At 36.5% G+C, this 13,128-nt stretch overlaps 1 protein-coding gene across 2 annotated transcripts in view; it reads right to left on the minus strand.

Moving 5' to 3' along the window:
• Positions 1-714: 714 nt before the first annotated feature.
• Positions 715-13,128, minus strand: part of TMEM45A (transmembrane protein 45A) — an 85,767-nt gene continuing 73,353 nt past the window's right edge. For both annotated transcript variants that reach the window (XM_012732798.1, XM_004675249.2), the window contains exons 5-6: positions 5,636-5,781; positions 715-1,209 (exon numbers count right to left, since the gene is read on the minus strand). In XM_012732798.1, the coding sequence (XP_012588252.1) occupies positions 1,116-1,209; positions 5,636-5,781 (240 nt within the window). In that variant the 3' untranslated portion in view covers positions 715-1,115. The remainder of the gene's footprint in view (positions 1,210-5,635; positions 5,782-13,128) is intronic.

A 13,128-nucleotide genomic window follows, 5' to 3' on the forward strand; every position in this document is an offset into this window, starting at 1 on the left:
TCCTCCTCATTCAGGTCACCCTCAAGGATGCTGCAGCCCTCCTTGCCTTTTCTATAAATGCCCCTACTAACATTGTACAAACTTAGTTGTCCACATGCTTCAGTTTTGTCCCCAAAATTATATTGATAAACTGTGTCAGTCCAAAAGGGCCCCATGAATCATTTAATCCAATTCCCTCACTTTAGAGGAAGAGACATGGTAGTTGCTAAAAAAAATTGGTTAAAGGTAGAACAAGAATAAGTACCAATGACTAAGTAGTACCAACTCATACTAGCTAAGAATTGTTGATTGTCCAGTGGGATCACTTAGTGGTTTACTTAGCCCACAGACCAGTGGCTCTCACTTTTTATGTAGGTCTTCCACAAAAGGTTCTTGTTTTAACACCTCAATTATTTCTGCCAAGGGATAGTATGGTAGCCATGCTGTGCTTGCGTAATGACTTTTTACTCTTTGGATAACAAGACAATTCTCCTTTCCAACGTCTCATGGCTTTTCCACCATGGATTCCAGGGATCATCCCTTTCTTTCTTTTCTGAAATAGTGTACAACTCAGGGAAAGTTGTGGCTTACTTTTCCTGGTACCTTAGGTGCCACAGAAAGCAATGTCTCACAAATAAAGGATTTCAGAGTCACAGATCTCTTTCTTCAAGATTTGAGCGTGGGATGCAGTTGAACAACAAACACAAAGACTGGAGATGTCAAACCAAGGTCCATGCATTCATTTATTTCTCATTGCAGCAACAAGATCAATAAGCATAATTCCATGTTAAAAAGAGTTACAGATGGTAGTAAGCCCAGGAACCTTGAATATCTCCATAAGGCAAAAAAACAAATACTTTTCATAGTGTAAGCATCAGACTTTAGATGATCTGAGAAAAGTCACTCCAGACCCCAAATACCAGGACTGATGTGCAAAATCAACTTATCAAGTATTTTCAAACCTAAAAATAAAACACATTAAGTACAAATACTTTAACAAAATTGGAAATACAGATAGGACACCAAGAATATCCTCAGCCAATTGTTCTCCAAACAAAAGGTCAAGAAGAAAACCATAAACAAAAACAATGCAAAAAGGAAACAGTTCATTTAGAAAGCCTAGGTACCAATCAGAATCACATCTCTTCTTCTGATTCTTGTTCTCGTTCTACATTTTTCAAAAGTCCAACTTCCGAGGGGCAGAACCTCTTAAGCCGCGTTTTAACCAACCTAAGAAGAATGAAAGACATCTCATGTTATGGTGTTTAAAATAAGAGCCCAGAGCAACATATATCTATAGTTAACAAACTCCAAATTATCTGTGCAGTGGCAGAGGTCATCTGAAATAAAGAAAAAACACTTGCATGTGGCTCTGCAATTACCTGAAAAATTTTGGTGGCTTTAAGCAGAAGCAGAGGATAAGTAAAGAGATACAGCATGGTTTTATTAGGTAGAAGAAGATGTCTATTATTTAAAATTTCAATAATTTCTAAAACAAACAGGAGCATCCCTGGGTAAGCCCAGGTGAAAATGAGCTCAGCCAAGTTTCTCTCTCAAGTTCTGCACTTAACTGCATAGTACAAGAAGGAGGACTTTCCAATAAAGAAGTACATGATGGCATCACTTTCCCATGTTATGCTCAGGTGATCTGCAGCCCCCATCTGCCTCTTCAGAGGTGTGCTTTTGTGCAGTCCACAGGATGCTGAACTGCATTTGATGATCCATGATGAATTTAAAAGTTGGAAGAAGTGCCCACCACCACTGGAACTGTTTCATAGATTAAGAGGACTGGTGGGTTTCAGGGAAGCAGGGACTATTATTTTTGAACTTGGAAGATATGAAACTTCTTACTGGCAGAAACTAAGCAGGTTCTTCACTCCTCTCATGTGAGAAAAAGAATATGTAAGAAGAACTAGGCAAGCGTTATCCTGTGTGTGATTACTTTTAAAGGCACTGTATTGTGACCATAATGACAAGAAGTAGTCAGCTTCCAGAAATTCAAGGGAATATCTGATCTTCCCCTATCAATATGCAATGTCTTTACATGTACTCTGGATCTTATTAGAGTATAAACTTTACAGATCATAGAGTTCATCTTATTAGCTGTTTTAACCCAAGCCAGAATCTCAACACTGTCTGATACATAACAGTGGTACAAAACACGTATTTGATGAATCAAATCTGTGGCCTCTGAAGCAATCTGCCAGGAGTTCACATCACTTAGCTATTTAAAGAGTAAATTCAGTCACTTCCAACTCAGCATTAACAACAACAATGTATTAACAACAACTGAATGTACAGTAACATCTGCTGACTTGTCAAGAGCCCAGGAAAACCAGTTGAAATCACCTGCCTGCCTTGATTATTAATTAACTATTGATGTTGTTCCAAATTTCCTGAACTCTTTAGGGCACCATTCTTATGAAAAATTAATAGTTTTAAGCAAGTTAAAATCTGGGACAGTGTTCATGTCATTCTTTTAAACTTGCACATTATTTCTACATTGTATAACCTCAATAGAGACTAAATGAAATGAATTCATTCATTTATTAGATTTATTTCTCATGACTCTTGAAATAAAAAATAAAGTCATGGCTACTGAATACAGACTGTTAACACAGACTCCAATGCCTCTTCCTGTTTCCCATCACTCCTCTGGGGTTATCTCTGCTGTTGCTACCAGCCACCAACAGAAGATTTGTTGGAACACCTTAAACAGGCTGTTAGTATCTTGTTCATGTATTAATACATGCAGAAGTGGTCACTGAGAACAGACTGGGGAATGGAGTCACAGAAGGAAATGCAAATAACAGCCTAACAGCTAGTTCCTGGAATCACACAGGTCCAGGAACTAAGGTCAGGGTGTGTCGATATTTTTGTTCTCATTTGTTCAGCTTGATTCACATGTGAAAGAGCAGGCAAAACTGATACTCTAGTTCTTCTTTTGAAGTCTTTATCTAGAAGTCAAATTTCCACATGGTCACCCAGCACATGCATAGAATTTGGTAAACTATTTTGTTTTTCAAAGTAGCTCATAGGAATCATTGAAAATGGAGAGGGTATTTTGAAATAGTTCTGCTTAAGAGTGGTGCTTAAATATGAAATACAGTAAATCACATGAGATTTCCAAACAGGTCTCACCTATGAGCTTTATAATCATGACTGCCAGCATAGGACCAGATGAGGCCATATTTGAACCATTACTATGCAAAGGTGAGAAGTAAAGTTTCTGTTTTCAGAGATTTTGGGGTCAGTGGTTTCTTAACTCAATTTTGTTTCTATGATGATGTCTGTTCTATATCAAACAAATTCTGATATAATGTCCTGATAATACAACCCCCACAACAGAGTTAACCATTCCACCATTAAACTCTCACAAGTTTTCAAAGTTCCTATGATTATAGGACTGAGTTAGTTTTCCTCAGTGAAAGTCAGTACTGAATCTTCATGATATTATTTAGCTATCGCCTAAGTTTATATTAAAATATATCAGAACATGAGTTTGGGGGCTTATAGTCCCAGTAACAATATGAGAATAAAACTGATAACTATATAAAACATGATTTCCAAAAAAATTAAACCTATACTGAAGTTATTCTGAAATATTTATTAAGACAACCAATAAGTTAGTATGGAGTACTATTCAATACCTACTCAAAAAATTGACAGTGTGCCAAGAGCTCTAAGAAAGATGAAAAGGGTCCTTTCCTCAAGGAAAAATAATCCATTGAGCAGATAAGACTAACATGAGCTGATAAACATCATAAAACAGATGACAATTGTTAACATGTATGGAATAGGCTAAAATGTTGTTAAAATTTGTGATAGAAGATAGGCAGGTGCTAGAATAATTGCAGCAGTTTTCACAAGAGATGGGTGTTTAATTTGAATATGCCAGGTAGAAGTAACTACATGGTCAAAAAGTTTAGAATCAAGTGTCAGGATGGGAATGAGGTTAAAAAAATAAACATGGAGCTTGAGGAGCTTCATTAGGGATCTGAAGGTTTTTGAAACAGGAAGAGAGAATAGTGTTCTTTTGCCTCTGGAAGGGGGCTGACATGGGATGGAGAAGTTTGTTGAATGCTGGCACTGTTCCTGAGGGCTGCCCAGCTCCTGAGGAGATGAGACCCAGATGTCAGCCTAGAACAACAGAGGAAGAAGCCAAGTTTCACTCAATGGCAGAGCCAGCTTGGAGAACCAGCTTATGCAAGTGTTTTGGGGGAACAGAATAGACCTAATATAAATCACTGAGAAGGTAGAACTTCATAGCATGTAAATCACGTGAACTTTTAGATGGAGATCAAGGTGAGCTGACCCAAAGTCTAGCAGAGATCTGGAACCTAGACAATGAAATATTTTCCTCACTCAGTGACCCATCACCAAAGCTACTTCAGGGGTGATTCTCAAAAAAGTATAGAGCAGAAGTGGTGACTGAGGGTCCACTTAATAGATAGTGGCAGACTGAAGACTTGGCAGACTGAGACATTACTGGGCCTAAAGCAGCTGCTGTATTTCAGGACTCTAGAAAACCCATTAAATGCCAGCTGCACACTATGGCAGTCCCCCGGCATATATGGAAGCTTAAATTAATTAAAAGAACATGTCACTGGGCACATGTCAAAAATCAGATGTATCATGGCTACCAGAACGAACATGGCTGATAAATAACATTTGACCATCACTGAAGTCTGAAAAATTAGGGGCTGGACTTGCCTCCTGGTGGTTGGGATCAGCTAGGCCAGTGCTAACCTCCTTGCTATTTCTGAGCATCCTTCAAACTGCAAGTTAATTGTCAATTATGAAGAGGCTTCCTGTGAACTCCAATATGCTTTCTTACTCTAATTCCATTTATTGTACTATATTGTACTGTCTGCCCTTCCACCACACGGTCTATAATTTGTGTATTTTTTCATACAGAAGGAGGAGGAGAACAAAACAAGAGGAATAACAAAAAGAAGAACAAGAATAACCTTTACTAAGCTCTTATTATATCCTAAATAGTTTAGGACATAATATGCTCTCATTTAGGTACTATTATTGCCATTTGGCAAAAAAAACAAAAACAAAAACAAGAAAACCCTGAGAATTAATGTGGTTAAATCATTTGAACAAAGTTAGACAGATGACAAATACCAGAGCTAGGAATATGTTCTTATCAATGTGTCATATTGCTCCTTACCTATCCTGAAATGTTATCAGAGCACTTGTAAACGCATGTAATGCTGAACTATCCTACTTTCAGAAAATGCTGGAGTAAATGTCAGATTAATCAGCTACTTGGACTTAATGGGATAAGTTTGGGGAGTACTGTAACTGAAGAGCACGTAGGTAAAGGGAGAGCTCACTGCAGGCATAGCGGGAGCTATCAGAAGAGGAAATAGCACATACAAGGACAGAGATAAAGAAAAGTGTGTTGAGGGGTGACACCTAGCTCAACACACAGCAACAACACTTTTGAGCTAGTCTAACTTTAAACCAGGATGTGTTCTTTTTTATTGGGAATTTCTGTGTTTGGTGATAAATAGGATGGTGATACCCATCCTATGAAATGCTAAGGAATTAACCCTCCTTTGAATTTTTAGTTCAATAATATTATGTCTTCATGAATATCTACTAATGGGACTAGAACTCCCATGAACAAAAATGCTTAACTTACCAGGTGACAAAGGCATAATTCACTCCTACAATGATAAGGGATAATGCATAATGCCAACAGAAGCATATGGTGAGAAACATAATGTTATCATGGTCTGTTGGATCCCATGCAGGACCTCCGCTGGGGGGATAAAGGACAAAACCAATCTGTAATTCAAAACAAAAGGAACATATTAAAATAACCAGTCACATTTCCAAAGACCAGTGAATGGAAATGCTTAACTCCTAGATTAAGATAAATTTCATTATCTGAGATGGCAAAGATAAGACCTTAGATTTTGCTGCTTTTCTAGCAATATATACCTGGTAGTAAGAATCTACAAAGTCATATGGGGGGGAAGGGAGGGAAGGAATTTAAGGACCTCTAAAAATCAATTTTCAAAATATGAACAATATAAACAGTAATCATCTCTGCTGGTAGGAGGACTTTCAAGGAAAGTATTGGGTTTCTAAGTTGTGCAGTTTCACTCAACAATTTCAAAATTAGTGCAAAAAAAAGTCTTCACATAAGTAAATGCCCATAACTAACTTTATATTCAAAGATGAAAAATTGAAAACTTACCCCCTAAATGAGGAATAAGACGAGTTTCTAGTGTTACCAATTCTGTTCAACATTATGCTAAAAATTCTAACCAGGTATAAGGCAAGAAAGATAAAGGGCATTTAGACCACAAATGAACACGTGAAACTATTTATATTCAAAGATGATATGATTTTATATAGAGAAAATGCTAAAGAATCCACTATAAAAACCTATCAGCTAATGAATTCAGCATACCTGCAAGATACAAAACCAACCCACATCACTCATATTTCTATACACATGCAATAAACCCCCAAAACTCAAATTAAGAAACTTCTACTAAAGTATTGAAAACGAATAAAATAATTCAGAGTAAGTCTAATCAGGGACTACAAAATGTGTATTTTTAAATATTTATTCATACAGAACTGGGTTATAAGCCAGAGGTGCAGGGGTGGTGGGAGGCTTCATCAGAGACAGACTGGGGAGCTGAACAGGGAGATGGTCGAAGTACGCTGCTGAGGGGAGCAGCGGGCGGGTCAGGAGAGGTCTGCCGCGCCATGTGGTCATCTCTGAGGCTGGGGATCAACTCGGAATTGAAGTGACTGAGGCTCACTTGCAGTGCTGAACTTTAGTCATGTAAGCCATCACAAAGGGCCACTACAAAATATTTTTGAATGAAATCAAAGATCTAAATAAAAGGAAGGCACATCATGTTCATGAATTGGATAATATTGTTATTATCCAAAGCTCCCCACAGATTCCATGTCTGCGGTCATTTTTGGTTATTTTTTCCCCCAAAATGGGTAACTAACTCTAAAATTTACGTGGAATTTTAAACCCCCAGAATAGTTAAATAAAAAAACAAAACAGAGTTATAAGGCTGAAATTTACTGATATCAAAACTATAATAATGAAAACAGTATGTTATTGGCATAATGATATTCAGTTACATAGAGCAACAGGATAGAATTGAGAGTCCAGAAAAAAGCCCATATACCAGTGATTGTTTTACAAGAGTTTCAAGACCATTCAATGGGTAAAAAATAGTCTCTTCAACAAATGGTACTGAACCAACTGGATACCCACATACAAAAGAAATAATTTGAACCTTTAATTTATATAATATAAAAAATTAACTCAAAATCGGGTCAATGACCTAAATATGAGAACTAAAACAGTAAAACTCTTAGATGAAGAGAAAAACCTTCATGTTCTGGGATTCGGTGATTTCTTACATATAATGCAAACAGCATAGTCAATCAAAGAAAGCACAGGTAAACTGTACTTCATCAAAATTTCATAATTTTGTGCATCAAAGGGCACTATGAGGAACCTAAAGGAAAACCCTCAGCATGGGGGAAAACACTTTCAAATCATATATCCGGTAAGGAATTAATATTTAGAATATACAAAGAAACCTTAAAACTCAACAAAAAAGACAAAAATATTTTTAAATGTTAATGTTGAAAAATTATCTCTCCAACGTAAGTATATAAAAGGACAATACTTATGAAATGAAGACAAATAGCTTTAGCCATTAGAGAAATGTAAATCAAAACACAATAAGATAACACTTCATACTCATTTGGAGGTGGTTGTTGTTGCTGGTAGTGGTAGTAGTATTAGCAGTAATAGTAACAGTAGAAGTTAGCAGTACTTATAATAGTGGTAGTAGCAGTGGTAGTAACAAGTGATAGTAAGGATAAAAAGAAACTAGAGTCCTTCAGTATTGCTGATAGGGAAATAAATGGTACAGTCACCATTGAAAACAATTTTATCATTTTCCAATAACTTAAATACATAATTTTCACATGACCTACCCATTCCATGCAAAACTGAAAACAAGTACTCAAATAAAAATTCATACAGAAATGTGTTATTCACAATAGGAAAAAGTTGTAGATAAAACCAAATTCTATCAAAAATAATGATAAAGCAAAATGTGGAACTACTACTCAGCCATATAAAGTAATGACATTCTATTACATACTACAACATGAATGAACTCTGAAAACATGCAAAGGGAAAGGAAGTTCAAAATAAAGTTATGTGTTCTATGATTCCATTTAGATGAAATATCCAGAACTTGCAAATTCAGAGACAGAAAACAGTAGCAGTCATCAAGGATTGAGGGGAGAGTAGGAGGCAGAATGACTGCTTAGTGGCCTAAGAAACCTTTAGTCCAGGATTTCCTCTTGGAGTGAAAATATTTTAGGACTAAATAAAGGTCATAGTTAGACACCACTGTGAATTACTAGATACCACAGAATTTCACATTTTGAAATGGCTAATTCTGTTATATGAACTTCACACCAATAAAACATAGACAGTTTGGTGGACAAATGATTGGATTAGATGGGGTGATAAATGGATGAACAGATAGACAGATGTGTGTATATATGTCAGGTCTCTAGAACTAAATGGAATTCAAAACATAATTGCATAGATAATTGTATAAATGTTTACTATATATTTGCTAACTAAGTGTCAGTGTTTAGGAGTTTTCTTTACAATGGCTTTGCAATCACATGCTCTTATCCCATTTAAACTATTATCTTCATCATTTAAATGAAAAAAGCTAGCTGCTTTAAGTAGTAACTTGGCCATGATCACATATCTAATAAATGAAATCCTATAGGAGAAAAAAAAAAAAAGCACTGGACAAAACCTTAATTTCTTTTTTGTTTGAAATGTCATATAAACCAAACAAATCAGCAAAAACTAAGGCGTGGGCCTTTAGCATTTGTTTCTATTTTCTGCTTTATAGAATTCCCTTTGGTTGAAAGAAAACTGCCATTTGCACACCTAGTAGATGTGCCATATGGTGGGCATTTAAACCTCACTCATGATGTCCCAGTAATGCCCAGTCTTGGCAACAATGCCAAGAATATATAATCATCTCCACATTATAAAGCATAAAACTGGTACTCAAGAGACTTTAGTCTTTTCTCCACATCACTAAACAGCTGAATGGCTGTCACAAAGTTCCAAATCTGGAGGGTCTGGCTCCAAAAATTCTATAGATTATTTCTTCTTCTCCACACTCCATTGTGGTACTCTCCTATCCTGAAGACAGACTAGTCACCCTTGAGCCACATCTAATTCAGACACGCTCTATCTAGCCTGCACGTTTCTTGCTTGTTTTGTCTGTTTTTTTGTTTGTTTTTGTTTTTTTAAGATTTATTTATGCATACAGAGCTGGGTACAGGCCAGACGTGCATGGGCGGTGAGAGGATTCACCAGAGACAGAGTGGGGAGCAGAACAGGCAGATCAACGAAGTACACTGCTGAGAGGGGCAGCGGGCGGGTCAGGAGAGGTCTGCCACACCATGTGGGTCACCTCCGGGGTCGGGGATCGAACTCCTACTGAGGTGGCTGGGGCTTGCTTGCAGTGCTGTGTCCTTACCCATTGCACCACAAGGGAGGGCCCTGTTGTTGATTTTTAATGATTTAAATTCATTTCCAACATTTAAAAGGTTATGTGACAGAGCCCCTGCCTCATCACCATTGCTCTCCAATGCCAGCGCCACGGAGCTCCAGACAAAGAAGGGGGTTATGTAAGGTCAACAGATAGATTGTAAAGCACCAAGGAAGCACTGGCTACAAAAGCCATTCGAAATCGTGCTCCCTCCACTGGGCAGGTGAAGAACATTTACCGTTACAAGCGTTTCCTCAGGGCGGCAAGTTTCCTCAGTGTTTTCAAGGTATAATGCTTAAGTTTTACAACATTATCATAATACATTGTGTTTCTATTTTATAACTGTAGACATTAAAAGGCACAGAATATCTAATCTATAGTCATATGATTAATATGGCAGAACTAGAACTCAAATCCAGATCTGCCTGATCTGGAAGTTCATGGGTTCTCACAACATGCCACAGTCACAAATGTCTTTTGGAGCATCCAAAATAAAACTTCTTAAATCACTTCCACCAATTATCAGTTTTACCTATCAAAGTGTTCACTGATCTATATCAAAGAGTTGAGCATCTCACTGGGGTCTTCGCAACCTGATACTGAAAGCTTAAAACTTGACTGAAGCCATCTGTGAAGCATATAAAGGGTCCATCAATGCGATTAGACTGGAAGCCATAGTGACTCTGCATATCATTTCAATGGCAAGTAAATTAGGAAAGCTGAAAACAAAAGAGCAGGAAATGCCAGAACTCATTAAGTCTTTCTTTAAACATAAAAATACACCATGACTCTTTTAGCTACTATCCTCATTGCTACCATGTAAAACTCAAAGAAATAAGGACTTGGATAAAAGAATTTTTCTTGCTATATCTTGTAGGCCACTCCTGAATATTTATCTTTAATTAGGTTAAGCTTCTTTCCTATTACATTTGAAATGTAAATTATAATCTCTTCTAATAGGAAATAAGCCAGGGGCACTTTTCTCATAGGTTTGAGTTTTAATTTTTTAGGGTTTTATAACTCATTCCCTGATCACTTACTTCATAACTATAAGACTAACAAGTATTTGACCTCCCATGTCAGAGCTTGAACCACAACTGTTGAGGTGTTTTTTTTTTAATCCATTTTAGAATGAACTTTTGTCTTTCTTCAAGGCAAGACAAGACTCCACTTCAATCTGGCCTCAGGGAACTGGCAGTCCCCAGGGCGACAGTGGAGCTGGGAGGTGTGGCAGAAGCAAAAGTCCCTGAGAAATAAAGACCAGGCGCAATTTCCTCCCTCAGCTTGTCTCTGTCTTGTTTCTGACAATGAAGGGAGGGAGCTTGGGATTACAAAGTACACAAGTAAACGTTAGTTCTCCCAGGGAAAATATGAATCATGGGAATAAATGGGCTTGACACATTCTTTTTCTTTTTTAATTTGTGTAATATCATTGATGGCAACTTGGTTCAGGAAAGAAATTATTTTTATAGGTTAGGAGGGGAAGTCCCAAACCTAAGTTTACCTATTACCCAATCATTTATATGAGTTATAAAAGTGTGACCAAGCTCTACAATGACGTAAGAAAAATATTTTAACTCATTAATAAAATATAACATGTCCAATCTGAGTATTTGCCTCATTCAATTCACATTTCCATACTTCAGGTTTCAAGAGTCTAGATGTGCACTTTCTCTGCTGTCTCTCTATTATTTACCTACTAGGATTTAGTAATAGAAAAGTAGTAAGAAAAACAATACATGGTGAAAAGCAAATCACAATGTAATATTATTAGTTTAATGCAATTTTTACCATAAGCATTAATATGCCACACATAGCAAGAGAGGGTGAAAGTATAAAAAAATACACCTAAATCTCTAGCTATTCTTATTTCAGAGGAATCTGAACTTCATTAACTGTCTCTGTGTGTGTAACATTGGTATTAAATGCTCATTTTTCTTTAAGACTCCAGAGGTTATTGAGTCTGACTACCAGATTTAAAAAAAAAAAAAACAAAAACAAAAAACTAGTCGAGACTTATTGATAGATGGAGAAAATTTTTATAATTAACCTCATAACTTTTCCTTAGAAAAAGTTTTGTGGAAATATGAAAACATTGCTAAGACAATAAAACCAAACTATTCTCAGTTATCACAAACCCCACAGCTTCCTCCCTCAGATGCTAAATCAGTAATTCTTAAGGGAACACTAGTTTGATTAACTGTGCACTTATCTTTATTATTCTTTTTTCGTTTCTTGGGCTTTCCCTTTTGTGCCTATTTTCTAACCCCTATTTGATTATTTAATTCTTTAATGAACTTGATATACTAAACAGATATAGAACCCAACAAAAATAGGATGCACTTTATTTTCAAATATTTGGAACACTTACTACCATTGGCTTTGGGCTATGTCCCAAAAGAAGTCTCAATACATTTCAAAGAAAACACATTGACTACAATGCAATTAAATTAGAAATGAATGATAAGATTATCTTTGGAAACTTAAACTGTACTGCTAGATGACTCATAAAGAGAAAAGACAAAGGAAAATGCAACATTCAAAATTACCCAAGAGTAAGAACTTACAACAAATTTTACGGAGGGTAGTTGTAGTAATGTATAGAGGGAAATCTATAGCCATAAGTGTACATTTATTTAAAAACAGGAAAGATGGAAAATAAATGAGATCAGCAGTCATCTCAAATATATAGAAAAGTGAATTAGTAATCTCATAATTTTCAAGCATAAACAATGAGAAATTGACAAATCCAGGACTATACGTTTCAAGAGACAGATCTCTAACAAAAAGAAAGAAGTCTATCAATTAGGAATTTAAAATATATAAACAACACAATGGGAGAGCTCCAAGAGCCTGGCTTCATTCCTCAGTTTGACAGGAGTCCTTTCACTTCCCTCTTGTTCTACTGAACACGATCACTGTCTGCTGTGGACCTGCAGCCGGAGGTCTGCAGTTCTGCTTTATTTCTGGTGTGCAGTTTATTCAATGTCTGACACTGATGCTTCTCTCCCCTGCACCTATCCATGTTTTCCTATCATTCCTCATGTAAAATGCAAATTTTTAAAAGAGCCTCACCGCCCCAAATCTCTGCTCTCTGTTACCTAAAATCTAAGTATTCCCTGGTTAAGCCACATTCACATGTCATCCCAGACTTTATTTACATCCTCAGACAGCTACTAGTCTATGAACTATCGGTCTCCATAAAATATATGCTCACTGATTGGAAATCATGTTTTCAACAACACATCAAAGTTAGGGAATTGACAGAATACACTGAAAAAGGCTTGGGATTTGCGATCAGGCAGACCCACATTTTGATCCTACTTTCATTATTGTGTGATGCTGGGACAGTAGCTTGGTCTCTCTGAGTCTCTGTATGTGCCTTATCAGTAAATTGGGAAAGATAACTACTAAAACCATTGTTATGAAAAAATGAAACATGTATGTAAAAGTCCTAAATAGTGGCCAGAACATGGTTATTTCTCAAAAAAGTTACAATTTCCTCCTTTTATTTCTTATAAATCTGTAAATGGTTTTATGATCAAGAACT

Source organism: Condylura cristata, unplaced genomic scaffold (genome assembly GCF_000260355.1).
Source record: "Condylura cristata isolate star-nosed mole 26May11 unplaced genomic scaffold, ConCri1.0 scaffold00003, whole genome shotgun sequence".
Taxonomy (NCBI): Eukaryota; Metazoa; Chordata; class Mammalia; order Eulipotyphla; family Talpidae; genus Condylura; species Condylura cristata.